The 15,274-nt window shown below is 46.1% G+C and overlaps 1 protein-coding gene across 1 annotated transcript in view; it reads right to left on the reverse strand.

Moving 5' to 3' along the window:
* The window catches only part of NUMA1 (nuclear mitotic apparatus protein 1), a 100,495-nt gene that overhangs the window by 22,954 nt on the left and 62,267 nt on the right, over nucleotides 1–15,274 (reverse strand). Inside the window, 6 exon segments of the mRNA XM_056561059.1 lie at nucleotides 3,403–3,513; nucleotides 6,117–6,185; nucleotides 7,071–7,112; nucleotides 8,943–12,611; nucleotides 12,715–12,837; nucleotides 14,470–14,610. Of these exon segments, the coding sequence (XP_056417034.1) occupies nucleotides 3,403–3,513; nucleotides 6,117–6,185; nucleotides 7,071–7,112; nucleotides 8,943–12,611; nucleotides 12,715–12,837; nucleotides 14,470–14,610 (4,155 nt within the window).

A 15,274-nucleotide genomic window follows, 5' to 3' on the forward strand; every position in this document is an offset into this window, starting at 1 on the left:
AGAAATGCCACCCCACACCATTACTGGCACAGGCAAATTTGTATCCTGCTGGAGGTCATTTTGCAGGGCTCTGGCAGTGCATCTCTTGCACAAAGGCGGAGGTAGCGGTCCTGCTGCTGGGTTGTTGCCCTCCTACAGCCTCCTCCACGTCTCCTGATGTACTGGCCTGTCTCCTGGTAGCGCCTCCATGCTCTGGACACTACACTGACAGACACAGCAAACCTTGACACAGCTCGCATTGATGTGCCATCCTGGATGAGCTGCACTACCTGAGCCACTTGTGTGGGTTGTAGACTCCGTCTCATGCTACCACTAGAGTGAAAGCACCACTAGCATTCAAAAGTAACCAAAATATCAGCCAGGAAGCATAGGAACTGAGAAGTGGTCTGTGGTCACCACCTGCAGAACCACTCCTTTACTGGGGGTGTCTTGCTAATTGCCTATAATTTCCACGTGTTGTCTGTTCCATGTGAATTGATTGTCAATCAGTGTTCTTCCGGAGTGGACAGTGGGATCTCACACAAGTGTCAGTGACTTGGAGTTACATTGTGTTTATGTTCCCTTTATGTTTTTGAGCAGTGTAGATATCTATCATGATTTTATTTATTTTATACATAACTTTGGTATTGATGTAATAGTTTTAGCCTCAGTGACTAAAATCTGAAAGAATAAATCACATTTTCTTTGATAAATATAATTACAGAGACAATCTACAACCTAGGTATGTGGACTAGAGAGAAGAGGGGACACCAACATGTTCAACGCAAAGAGGTCTCTTCCTCATATATAGCAGACCTTACAGAAGGAGCCAAGATGCTGTACAAGTACAATATTGTCTATGAGACTCTACACATATACAGTCATGGCCGTAAATGTCGTCCCCCCCGAAATGTTTCTATAAAATGAAGTATCCCTCACAGGAAAGGATTGCAGTAACACAGGTTTTGCTATACACATGTTTATTCCCTTTGTGTGTATTGGAACTAAACCAAAAAAGGAGGAAAAAAAAGCAAATTGGACAAAATGTCACCAAACTCCAAAAATGGGCTGGACAATATTGGCACTCAACTTAATATTTGGTTGCACACCCTTTGGAAACAGTAAGTGAAATCAGTGTCTTCCTATAAGCATCAATAAGTTTCTTACACCTCTCAGCCGGAATGTTGGACCACTCTTCCTATAACCATCAATAAGCTTCTTACACCTCTCAGCCGGAATGTTGGACCACTCTTCCTTTACAAACTGCTCCAGGTCTCTTATTGGAAGGCGCCTTTTCCCAACAGTAATTATAAGATCTATCCACAGGTGATCAATGGGATTTAGATCTGGACTCATTGCTGACACTTCAGAACTCTCCAGCACTTTGTTCCCATCCATTTCTGGGGCTTTTTGACGTATGTTTGGGGTCATTGTCCTGCTGGAAGACCCAAGATCTCAGACACAAACCCAGCTTTCTGACACTGGGCTGTACAGTGCGACCCAAAATCCATTGGTAATCCTCAGATTTCATGATGTCTTGTACACATTCAAGGCCCCCAGTGCCAGAGGCAGCAAAACAACCCAAAACCTCACTGACCTCCCCCATATGTCACTGTAGGTACTGTGCTCTTTTCTTTGTAGGCCTCATTCCGTTTTCAGTAAACAGTAGAATGATTTGCTTTACCAAAAACCTCTATCTTGTCTCATCTGTCCACAAGACGTTTTCCCAGAAGGATCTTGGTTACTCAAGTTCATTTTGGTAAAATGTAGTCTTGGTTTTGTATGTCTCTGTGTCAGCAGTGGGGTCCTCCTGGGTCTCCTCCATAGTGGGGTCCTCCTGGGTCTCCTCCACAGTGGGGTCCTCCTGGGTCTCCTCCACAGTGGGGTCCTCCTGGGTCTCCTCCACAGTGGGGTCCTCCTGGGTCTCCTCCACAGTGGGGTCCTCCTGGGTCTCCTCCACAGTGGGGTCCTCCTGGGTCTCCTCCACAGTGGGGTCCTCCTGGGTCTCCTCCACAGTGGGGTCCTCCTGGGTCTCCTCCACAGTGGGGTCCTCCTGGGTCTCCTCCACAGTGGGGTCCTCCTGGGTCTCCTCCACAGTGGGGTCCTCCTGGGTCTCCTCCATAGCGTTTCATTTCATTTTAATGTTGACTGAGTTTGTGCTGACACTGATGCTCCCTGAGCCTGCAGGACAGCTTTAATATCTTTGGAACTTGTTTGGGGCTGCTTATCCACCATCCGGACTATTCTGCGTTGACATCTTTCATCAATTTTTCTTTTCCGTCCATGCCCAGGGAGATTAGCTGCAGTGCCATGGGTTGTAAACTTCTTGATAATGTTGCGCACTGTGGACAAAGGCAAATCTAGATCTCTGGAGATGGACTTGTAACCTTGAGATTGTTGATATTTTTCCACAATTTTGGTTCTCAAGTCCTCAGACAGTTCTCTTCTCCTCTTTCTGTTGTCCATGCTTAGTGCGGCACACACAGACACACAATGCAAAGACTAAGTGAACTTCTCTCCTTTTTATCTGCTTTCAGGTGTGATTTTTATATTGCCCACACCTGTTACTTGCCCCAGGTGAGTATAAAGGAGCATCACATGCTTGAAACAATCTTATTTATCCACAATTATGAAAGGTGCCAATAATTTTGTCCAGCCCATTTTTGGAGTTTGGTGACATTATGTCCAATTTGCTTTTTTCCCCCCTTTTTTGGTTTAGTTCCAATACACACAAAGGGAATAAACATGTGTATAGCAAAACCTGTGTTACTGCAATCCTTTCCTGTGAGAAATACTTCATTTTCTAGAAAAATTTCAGGGGTGCCAACATTTACATTCATGACTGAGATGAGCGAACTTACAGTAAATTCGATTCGTCACGAACTTCTCAGCTCGGCGGTTGCTGACTTTTCCTGCGTAAATTAGTTCAGCTTTCCGGTGCTCCGGTGGACTGGAAAAGGTGGATACATTCCTAGGAAAGAGTCTCCTAGGACTGTATCCACCTTTTCCAGCCCACCGGAGCACCTGAAAGCTGAATTAATTTATGCAGGAAAAGTAATCAACTGCCGAGCCGAGAAGTTCGTGACGAATCGAATTTACTGTAAGTTCGCTCATCTCTAATGACTAACCATAAGGCAGTGGTCTCAAATGGTGACCCTCCAGATGTTGCAAAACTTCAACTCCCAGCATGCCTGGACAGCCGAGTTGTAGTTTTTCAACATCTGGAGGGTCACCATTTGAGACCACGGCTATAAGGAGATATTCACACCTAGTTAATCTGCATGGCATTGATTTCTGCAGATTTTAGACCAAATCTGCAGCATCAAATAAACAGCTGACTAAAGTATGTGTGAACAAACCCTAAAGCCATCTTCAGGACGTATTTAACTTAAATCAATAAAGGAAGAAGTAAAAGCAGCCAACCTGTGCCTTGTAGTGCTCCACAGCCTGAACCTGCTTCTCCAGCTGTGATTCCAGCTCAGACACCTTTTTCTGGGTCTTCTCCAAATCATCATGGGCCTCACTGTCTCGCTGCTGGGAATGAAGCAGAAGCATCAAAAATTATATGGAACAATTCCAGAATATTTGTAACAATGGCGGACATATAGGTTTCCAACAGGATGAGGAGCACTGGATAGATTATATACTGTTAGTCCCCTTTATTAGTTCCCCCATCTACTGGCACAATGGACCTGCGTCAGCCTTTAGAATCGCAGTCACTCATCTAGGTTGGGTCCCACTAGGTGATGAAATTGTTCTGCAGGAATGTCTTCCCATGTGGACAGGATCGCCTCTCAATGAGGTCCTGACATGTTCTGAACAGTCCACTTACCAGACATGTCTGTAGGATCTGAGGACTAAAGGCCGAGGAGACAAGAAGAACTCTCAATCATAGCCCCGGAGCCAGTTCCTGACTGGATGGTGCATTATCCTGCTGACAGCCTCCATAGGTATCAGAGGAGACCGGTTGCACCAAGAAAACATTCCCCCCACCATCTGACCAGGCCATGTTTCTCTATAGAGATCTGGATCCATCTGACCAGGTCATGTTTCTCTATAGAGATCTGGATCCATCTGACCAGGACATGTTTCTCTATAGAGATCTGGATCCATCTGACCAGGACATGTTTCTCTATAGAGATCTGGATCCATCTGACCAGGTCATGTTTCTCTATGGAGATCTGGATCCATCTGACCAGGCCATGTTTCTCTATAGAGATCTGGATCCATCTTACCAGGACATGTTTCTCTATAGAGATCTGGATCCATCTGACCAGGCCATGTTTCTCTATAGAGATCTGGATCCATCTGACCAGGCCATGTTTCTCTATAGAGATCTGGATCCATCTGACCAGACCATGTTTCTCTATAGAGATCTGGATCCATCTGACCAGGACATGTTTCTCTATAGAGATCTGGATCCATCTGACCAGGTCATGTTTCTCTATAGAGATCTGGATCCATCTGACAAGGTCATGTTTCTCTATAGAGATCTGGATCCATATGACCAGGCCATGTTTCTCTATAGAGATCTGGATCCATCTGACCAGGTCATGTTTCTCTAGAGATCTGGATCCATCTGACCAGGTCATGTTTCTCTAGAGATCTGGATCCATCTGACCAGGCCATGTTTCTCCACAGAGATCTGGATCCATCTGACCAGGCCATGTTCCTCTATAGAGATCTGGATCCATCTGACCAGGTCATGTTTCTCTATAGAGATCTGGATCCATCTGACCAGGACATGTTTCTCTATAGAGATCTGGATCCATCTGACCAGACCATGTTTCTCTATAGAGATCAGGATCCATCTGACCAGGACATGTTTCTCTATAGAGATCAGGATCCATCTGATCAGGACATGTTTCTCTATAGAGATCTGGATCCATATGACCAGACCATGTTTCTCTATAGAGATCAGGATCCATCTGACCAGGCCATGTTTCTCTATAGAGATCTGGATCCATCTGACCAGGACATGTTTCTCTATAGAGATCTGGATCCATCTGACCAGGTCATGTTACTCTATAGAGATCAGGATCCATCTGACCAGGCCATGTTTCTTTATAGAGATCTGGATCCATCTGACCAGGCCATGTTTCTCTATAGAGATCTGGATCCATCTGACCAGGTCATGTTACTCTATAGAGATCAGGATCCATCTGACCAGGACATGTTTCTCTATAGAGATCTGGGTCCATCTGACCAGGACATGTTTCTCTATAGAGATCTGGGTCCATCTGACCAGGACATGTTTCTCCATAGATCTGGGTCCATCTGACCAGGCCATGTTTCTCTATAGAGATCTGGATCTATCTGACCAGGCCATGTTTCTCTATAGAGATCTGGATCCATCTGACCAGGACATGTTTCTCTATAGAGATCTGGATCCATCTGACCAGGTCATGTTACTCTATAGAGATCAGGATCCATCTGACCAGGACATGTTTCTCTATAGAGATCTGGGTCCATCTGACCAGGACATGTTTCTCTATAGAGATCTGGGTCCATCTGACCAGGACATGTTTCTCTATAGATCTGGGTCCATCTGACCAGGACATGTTTCTCCATAGATCTGGGTCCATCTGACTAGGCCATGTTACTCTACAGAATTCTGGATCCATTTTGCCGGGCCAGGTTTCTTCATAGCGCTCTAGATCTATCTGACCAGGCCATGTTTCTCTACTCATCTAAGCAGTTTTTGCTCTCTTGCCCCCTGGAGTCTTTTTGATCTGTTTCCCTTTGACACAATGGAGCTGGTTGTTGTGGGCTAGGTGGATAGTTGGAAACCAGTGTTGTATTTAGCTTCTTTTGCCTGTGCTCCACATGTTCATAAGAACTATTGCCGATATCCTCCTCAGTTGTTTCAGTACAAAAGATTCCCCTTTTGCCCAATGTTTTCCCTTGATCACGTCATTCTCTTTATACTCTACACTCTATATGGTCCACATTTAGATCCTGGCCGCGGCTAGTCTAGACCCGATGACCAGGCCTCGCTTCAAGTCGCTCGTATCACTGTATTTCCCACCTAATGTGGATTCACACAGAGACTTAGTAAAAAAAATCCAGTGATCCGTTTTCTGTGGCTATGTTCCAGAGTCAAGTCTGAGCTGTTCCCTATATTCTGGAGCTCATACCTTCAGTTTCTGCTGCTGGTTCCGGATAGTCTTTTCCTGCTGGTTTATCTGCTTGTTCAACTCACGAACCTGTAAAAAAAACGCAAAAGTAGAGGTCAAGAGCCAAGAAAAGGAGGCAAAATAGTGATGTCAGCGGGTGGACTCACGTCAGTGGAGGACACACAAGCCCATCACTGACAAGAGCGCGCTGCCCATCGTCTAGTGTAGACAGCACATCACAAGGGAAGGGGGATCAAGCTGTGAGATTAATGCAACAGAAAGGGGTTAACAGCTGGAGAGGAGAGTATGGGACAAAGAGTAAGGAAAAGACCCTGCAGCGGCCCTGTGCCCACTACTCCCAGCATGCACCCCACCCCATAACACCTCAGGGGCCATGCTGCAGTCTTCATTGAAAACTGTTTGCAGGTTCCTGCACAATTCTACATCCCATGTAATCAATCGGAGAGGACGATAGGGGATAATTCAGACTCTAATAAAGCCCGGACACTAAGAATGGAAGAGGGTCGAGCGCGGAGATTGTGAGTGGCGGAACAGAATTACATGGGCAAGAGATGATTGAGCAGGCAATACATACATCTACTGGGTGCAGGGCACATGGCAGAGCGGCACCCTGCCCGGATACAATTACAAGGAATCACAGGGAGGAGATTCATGGGTTTGGAAGAAGAAGATGCCAAAGAAATGGAAGATTTCTAACCTGTGAGATAGGGGATTTTTTTTTTTTCTCTCCACAGCAAAATTTATTCAATTATAAGAGCGTGAGGAATGGAAACAGCGCATTCAGCTCACGCCACAACAGGGTCCTGGGTTCTGCTGAGGCCCATGGGGAGCAAACAGTTCGCAAAGAAAACCGCTGCCGAGTGAGAGCCCAGAGATGGCACAGAGTGGGTATGTTAGCGGCATGCACCATCACCGTTTAAGGAGCTGGAGCCGAGAGGAGGTTACACCCGTTACCTGCTCAGACTGTTCCTTCTTTGCTGCCTCCAACTGATCCACCTGTTCGGTAACAGGAACACAAGTGTGAATAAGGGTGAAAGGGCTACGTGACCCGTCTCGTCTTATCCTCCAGAGCTGCACTCACTATTCTGCTGTTACATCATGTCTTACCCTTCAGAGCTACACTCACTAATCTGCTGTTACATCATGTCTTATCCCCCAGTCACCTCCAGAGATGCACTCACTATTCCAGTGGTCTCAAACCTGCAGACCTCCAGATGTTGCAAAACTACAATTCCCAGCATGCCCGGACAGCCAACTGCTGTCCGGGCATGCTGGGCGTTGTAGTTTTGCAACATCTGGAGGTCGGCAGGTTGGAGACCACTGCACTATTCTGTTACATCATTTCTTATCCTCCAGAGCTGCACTCACTATTCTGCTGTTACGTCATGTCTTATCCTCCAGAGCGACACTCACTATTTTGCCGATACATCATGTCATATTCTCCAGAGCTGCACTCACTATTCTGCTGTTACATCATGTCTTATCCTCCAGAGCTGCACTCACTATTCTGCTGTTACATCATGTCTTATCCTCCAGTCACCTCCAGAGCTGCACTCACTATTCTGCTGTTACATCAGGTCTTATCCTCCAGTCACCTCCAGAGCTGCACTAACTATTCTGCTGCTACATCATGTCTTATCCTCCAGTCACCTCCAGAGCTGCACTCACTATTCTGCTGTTACATCATGTCTTATCCTACAGTCTCCTCCAGAGCGACACTCACTATTTTGCCGATACATCATGTCATATCCTCCAGAGCTGCACTCACTATTCTGCTGTTACATCATGTCTTATCCTCCAGTCACCACCAGAGCTGCACTCACTATTCTGCTGTTACATCATGTCTTATCCTACAGTCTCCTCCAGAGCGACACTCACTATTTTGCCGATACATCATGTCATATCCTCCAGAGCTACACTCACTATTCTGCTGTTAAATCATGTCTTATCCTCCAGAGCTGCACTCACTATTCTGCTATTACATCAGGTCTTGTATTATCCTCCAGTCACCTCCAGAGCTGCACTCACTATTCTGCTGTTACGTCATGTCTTATCCTCCAGAGCTGCACTCACTATTTTGCTGATACATCGTGTCATATCCTCAGGAGCTGCACTCACTATTCTGCTGTCACATCATGTCTTATTCTCCAGGCTGCACTCCCTATTCTGCTTATATGTCTGATCCTACAGTCACCCCCAGAGCTGCACTCACTATTCTGCATCATGTCTTATAAGCTAACTCACTAGATTATAAAACTAAATCTAGAATTGTCTAATATACTTTGTGTTTGCCATTAGCTCCGTTTGCTGTAGCTCTGATTCTAAACAATTCACTGACAGCAATTCGAGCCTAAAAGTCTGTTCATATATAAAAGGTCTCACAGATGAGCATTTCTTACAGTCGTATATGGGGGGGGGGGTAAACATAGCAGCACGGGTCCCTTTTATACTGATAGTTTGTAACAATGTATCAGGGCATAATCTTGTATTCAGTCTGGACAGTCATCTGTGAACTCAACTGTAATAAGAAACATGCAGCTGAGAGGATAATAGGTCAGGATGGGTTTTCCACCATTGAATGTAAACAGGAAAGGTCCACATTCAATGACAACAAGCAGAGATTTTAAAGAAAAGAGTTGAAACACAAGGTATATTAGAAAGTTGCAGTCTGGCACCCACTTATACAATGATTAATAGCTGTAATGTCATAACCTAAGACTGTTTAATGTCGAAGGGGATGCTGGGAATTGTAGTTGTAGGTTAGAGACCACAGCCTTGGACCTTCCCTATGTACCCAGAGGTGTCTCATAAGACGGAGCATGTTACCTGAGTCAGCATTTTCTGCTTTTCCTCTTGGAACTTCTGCCTTTCGTCTATAATCTTGGATTTGGCGTGCTCGTATTTGCTGGTGATGTCCTGGATTTGCTCCTTGCCCTCAGAGACCTTCTTCTCATACTGCAGTCGTAGAGAATCCAGCTCCTTCGTATTCTTCTCTGACATCCTGACCAGTTCCGTTTGCATCTTCTTCAGCTCCTGGTCGTATGTTTGGGACAGAGTTGCATTCTCTGCGGCCAGGTGCTTGTTCTCCTCCTGAAGAGAGTCCGCCGTGCTGCGATACTCATTCATCTCCTTTTCCAGAGTCTCTAGCATCTTCTCCTTCTGGCCCAAGTCTCCTCTCAGGGTCCCCACAGACGCTGCTTCCGCTTTGGTTTTTTCCAGTTCCATCTGTAAAGTCTGTATGGCCTTCTGGTTTTGCAGGAGTTCCTCCTTGTGTTGGCTTGCCCTTTGAGACTGCTCGGCCTTCATTTCCTGGTAAAGGTTTCTAAGAGACACCAATTCCTCGAGCTGACTCTGAACGCTGGACATCTCCTCCTCCTTGTGGCTGCACTTCTCCTGCCAGACCTTGATCTCCTTCTCCAGTTGTGCTGTGGTTGCCTGGTGAGATGACAGGGTCTTCTCAAGACCTTCTACCTTCATCCTTTGCTTTTCCGCTTCCTCTTTGTAGGACGAAGCCTCTGTTGTCATATTTTGGACGGCACCCTGTTTCTCATCAAGTTCCTTGGAAGAGGCTTCCAGCCTTTCCTGGACACTCCTCAGCTGCTGCTCCAGCTCTTTGCTTCTACTGGTTTCTTTGACTAGAAGTTCCTTGACCTCACCATAGCTGTGCTCATTGCTGGTCAGCTTGGTAGCCAGATTACTCAGTTCCTTCTGCAGACTTTGTATCTCTAGTGTCTTCTTCTCCATTTCCTTCTGATGTTGGGCTACTTGCGCCTTGGTTGCAGACAACTCCTTTTCATGTTCCTGAGATGCAGCCTTCACACTACTCAGCTCATTGCTCGATTCGCTCAAGGACTTTTGGCTTTGTTCTAATTCCTGAACCTTATGGATCAGTTCTTTCTTTAACGCTTCTAAGGAAGCCTCACTCTCAGACTGCAAAGCCCGAGCCTCCTCCAGCTTCTTCTCGAGCTCAGACACCCTTCGTCGCTCCTGCTGCACCTCCGTTGCCAGCGTCTGCATTCCCTTTTCATGCTGTTCAGATGCAGAAGCCTTTTCAAACGCTGCAGCTCTTGCGTCAGCTGCTTCTTTACCAGAGACCCGTACTGCATCTTCCAGCCCAAGACATCTACTCTCCAGTTCTGCAGTCCTGGACTGAAGAGCTTGCACTTCCCCTAATGTAGCTTGATACTGCTGCTGGACCGAATCACCTTCTCTAGTTTTTCTGTGAAGGTCCTGTTCCAAACGTTCCACCTGTCTGTCTTTCTCGGACAGCGTAGCTTTCAGAGCGCTCACCTCAGACTCTGTGGCTTTCACAGTCTGGATGTAGTGTTTGAGCTGTTCATCCTGGGAGGTGGCACTCTCTTTGTAGACTTTCAGCTCTTCTACCTCTTTTGTTAGACTAGCTGCGTTGAGTTTCGCCTTCTGGATTTCTTCCTCCCTAACAGATATCTCTTTGGCAAGTCTCTCCAGTTCGCTCTCCTTCATGGTGATAAGATCCAGGGAGCGGGACAATTCATTCTGCAAAGCAGAAAACTCATTTTTGTGGACCTCCATACATTTCTGCAGCTGAGCCTCGGCTTCTAGTTTAGCTGCTTGCTCTGTCTTCAGCTCTGAGAGTACTTTTTCTTTCTCCTTCACCAGGTGATGAACCTCCTCTTCTTTCTGAGCAAACTCCTGCTGATGCTTTACCTGAGACTCCTTGTACTGTTTGCTCTTGTGTTCCAACTTTGCAGAAACTTTCTGTAAGGTTTCTTCCAGATTCTGGATAACTCCTTGCACTGAACTTACTTGCGACTCCAAGGCGAAGATCTTCTCAGATTTCAGTTCTTCCAGGCTCTTTAACGTTGCTTGTAACTCTTCTGTCTTTTGCTTCTCGTCAGAAAGCTTCTTGGTGAGGACTTGAACCTCTTGTTCATTATTGCTGCGGGCGATTTCCAGCTGGGAAACATGTTCTGCGTCCTCCTTTTGAGCCAGCCGCAGCTTCTCTTCAGATGACTGGATTGTATGAAGTAGTTTCTGCTCTTGTGCTTCCTTCTCCTTCAGCTGAGCCTTGGCTGCGGAGAGCTCAGCCTCTAGGTGTTGCACCTGATCTTGCTGCGTGGACATGGTGGCTTTTGCCTCGGTTTCCATTTGAGACACTTTACATTTCTCTGTCGCCAGCTGCTGGCACACCTCCTTGTGATCTTCCCTTAATTTCTCGATGTCTGCCTCCACCTGACTGGATCTGTCAGCTCGATCTTTCCATGAGCTCATTTCCTTTGTGAGTTTCTTGATTTCCTCTTCTCGTTTTTGGATTGCCGCAGAGGATTCGCCCAGCTCCTGCTGCAGGTTCGCCGTTTTTGCTCGGAATTCCTCTTCTAACTGAGTAATCCGAGATTGGAGTTTCTTGACTGCAGACTTCTCTTTGTCCAGTTCAGTGACTGCCTGGTCTCTACTCTCTTTAAGGGTTTTTACGTTCCCCTCGAGCTCTGAACTTTTCTGCCGCTCAGTCTTCAGTTTAGCTGAGTTCTCTCTCTCTTTTTCCAGCAGTTCCGTCAGGTTTTTCACAGTATCCTCCAGGGACAGCAGCTGTTCTCTTATCTTCCCATTGTCTTCACTCACCAGCTCCATCTCGGACACTTTCTGCTCGTAGACCTTCAGCTGAGCCTCTTGTTCGGAGAGCCGGGTCCTCAGCGACTCTAAGGTAGATGCGTGCGACTTGCTCTGCGTATCGTTCTCGGCGTCCAGGTTCTGACATTTGGCGATCAAGTCCAAGATGGTAGCATCCAGCTCTTGCACCTTAAGAGACAGTTCAGCCTTCTCCTTCTTCAGCTCTTCCACGGCTACCAATCCAGCTTGGTGATCGTTTCGTAAGGCCTGACAAGTTTTACCCAAAGCGTTCACTTCTTCCTCCTTTGTATTCTTATACTCATTGAACATCGTAATGGCAGATTCTCTCTCTTTAGCAAATTTATCCCGTTCCTGCTGTAAACTAAACATCTGCTGGGTGTTTAGGCCAAGCTGTTCGTTTAATTCCAGTAGCTTGCCCTCTGTCTGCCTTAGCGTGCTTCCAAGATGGTCCACTTGATGGCTTAGCTCTGCTATGTTCTTCTTGGAGGCCTCTTCTTGCTTCTGCATGACTACCTCCAGCTGGCCTCTCTGCCTCCTTTCCTCTTCCACTTCCTTGTGGGCACCGGACAGCTCCTGATCCTTCTGGGTCAGGGACACCTTTAGCTTTGAGATCTCCAGTTTCAGGTTTGTGATCTGACCCGTAAGCTTCTCTTCCTGGAGCCTGGCCTCCTGGTCCTGCCTCTCCTTCTGGAAGGTGATCTCTGACAAGGACGTTTGCAGGTTTGTTACAATATCTTGGAGCTGCATTTTTTCAGCTTCGAATCGCGATTTCTGCGACTCCAACTCTGCCCTCGCTGCCGTCTTCTCTTCTTCCATCTGTGTGATCTGAGCTTGAAGCGACAATATTTTAGTGTTTGAAGCGACCACCTCTTGTTGCAGATGCTCCAGCTAAAACAGACATGATAAATGGTCAGCGAGCGGGAATGTCACAGGTAAAGATAAATTCTATTCTAGCTATGACTTTTTCAATTGTGCACATTATGTGTCATACCTTGAGGACATCACCTAGTCGCTCTCCTTTATCTCGAGATTCACTGTCTTCCATCTTCTTTAGTTGCTCTTCCAACATGGAAATTTTCTCCTGCAGAATCTGGTTGCGTTCCTCCAGAGATTTCTGTAACACAAATGTAAAGCCACAAACTTAAAAAAAATATAAAAAATTATGAAAAAAATAAAAAAACACAAACGTAAACTAAACGTTGCAAATTTTGAAGGATGGTGCACATGAATTTTTCCTACTCTCCATTTCAGGGGGTGGGACCAGGACTGCCAGTAGTACACACACATGGACTTCCTTTCCCTTACTTCACTACCAAGCACAGCAATCACACGTCATTGTATGCCATGAAATAGCAGTTGTGAGTGTACTGGACAAGCTGCCACTGTGCTGGGCTGTTTATTTACAGTACACAACTATAGATTGTGTGGAGACAGGAGGGGGTTAGTGATGTGTTAGATTTGCAAGATGCTGTGCGTGCAAAAAGGAAAGCGTTACATCACATCACAAAAGCAGCACAGGTCTATGCAGTGGACTGCTGCTGATAAAGGATCTGGGAGAGAAGATTACATTCAGGATGTAGCACTGTGAACATTGTATGACCACAAATATTTACCTAGCAGCTGCCTAAAACTACATGGGTAAAACGAGATGAGAGGGAAGCCTTGATTTACCTTTCAGGCACAATGTGGACCATCTGGAGCACAGCATGGACACCTCTGGAGGAAGCAGACTTGGAATGCAAGCACACAGTGTTTAGCACAGAGCTTGCACTAGCTAAGCCCCGTCCCCACTTCCAAGGTTCAGTCTCTGCACTAGGCCTCAACCAACTCCGTGTTGTCTCATTTTTAAATCCCCACCCAACTTTGTGTGTTCCATTTTGGACTCATTAGTACTAGAGATGGAATTCCCCTTACAGATATTGGACAGCAGATTGCAGGGCAGTAAGATGCCTACAGGACAAGACTTAAGGTAGTGTTTCCCAACCAGGGTGTCTCAAAATCTTTTAAAACTACAACTTCCAGCATGCCCGGACAGCCAAAGGCTGTCCGGGCATGCTGAAAGTTGTAGTTTTGCAACAGCTGAAGGTACCCTAGTTGGGAAACAATGACTTAAAGGCTTGTTTGTAGAGTAAGGAATCATTTTAGATAGAGTGATTTACAAATCTGTTAGGAATCACATAGGCTATCACAGTAAATTCAAACATGAACCTTAACAACTAATATGGAATGATTGAGAAATACTGATATAAACAAAAGGTGTGGGTGAACAATTTTTCTACGCCTGTAATTTGGGTGCTGGTAATGTTTACATGCGCCAAATTTATTAAATAGTTGTGATAAATACGGTGCTAGTACACAATTTATTTATTTTTATTACACTTCAGTGCACCACTTTGTAAATTTCCTCCTCTGTGACTTTTTAGCATGTTGCTACAGAATCTGTGACATTTCACCAAAAGTCACACATGATAAATTCATGACCACTGCAGGGATTTTTAGCAGAACATCCCAAAAAAGAAAATAATAGTCGCAAAAAAATAACTGTGAAAAGTCTAAACAAATTTAGCACAAAAAATACGGTCTACATACAATGAAAATTCCCCCATGTTTTGGCTTTTCTTCTATAAAAGTGAAGGATTGTTGGTCCCAATGAAGAAATTGGGGCATCTATCAGCGACCCACTGACAATGTGCGGTCAAGTAAAAAGCTGGGCAATCCCTATGTACTGTGCACACCATTCTTTTACCTTCTCAGTTATCGCAGTGTTCAGCTCCATCTCCAGCTGGCTCTGCTGCTGCTTCCACCCAGCCACAGATGCCTCGTGCTCTTCGGTGGTCTCATTGAGAGCGTCCTGTAACTGGGCCAAGCGACTGGACAGGTCTCGTACCTGGTCAGAGAATCAGAGAGAAGTCAGCTTAAAACTAAATAGTGATAAATAGCCAATAAGACCACATGAAGTGTAAAGTACTGAATGTAGGTCATAAGCACGTGCTGTCCTCTCTACCTAGAAGTCACCTGTACAGGTTATAAAACTGAATTAAAAAGGGATATGCTTACAAATTTAAAAGGGATACTTCAACCCTTAACCAAAGGATAGGGGATAAGATGTCTGATGCACCCGGTGTTCGTTTAGAGCATCGGGTGCAGCGTTGGAGTCTTGTGACGTCACAGCCACGCCCCCTCAATGCAAGTCTATGGGAGGGGGCGTGACAGCCGTCACGCCCCCTCCCATAGACTTGCATTGAGGGCGTGTGGCAGTGACATCACAAGCCTTGACCCCGCATCACCAGTCATCCGTCACGGAGCAAAGTTCGGCTGCCTGGGGGCCCTGCAGCAGAGATCACAGGGGTCCCCAGCAGTGGGACCCCCGCAATCAGACATCTTATCCCCTATCCTTTGTATAGGGTATAAGATGTCTAGGGGCGGAGTACCCCTTAATGGGGTATTCCCGGACTTTGGCTCTACAGCTGCTGCAAATCCACAAGTGCCAGACTGTCAGGGCATAATGGGACTTGTAGTTTCTCAACACATGGAAAGCCACAGGTTGGGGA

Source organism: Hyla sarda, chromosome 2 (assembly GCF_029499605.1).
Source record: "Hyla sarda isolate aHylSar1 chromosome 2, aHylSar1.hap1, whole genome shotgun sequence".
Taxonomy (NCBI): domain Eukaryota; kingdom Metazoa; phylum Chordata; class Amphibia; order Anura; family Hylidae; genus Hyla; species Hyla sarda.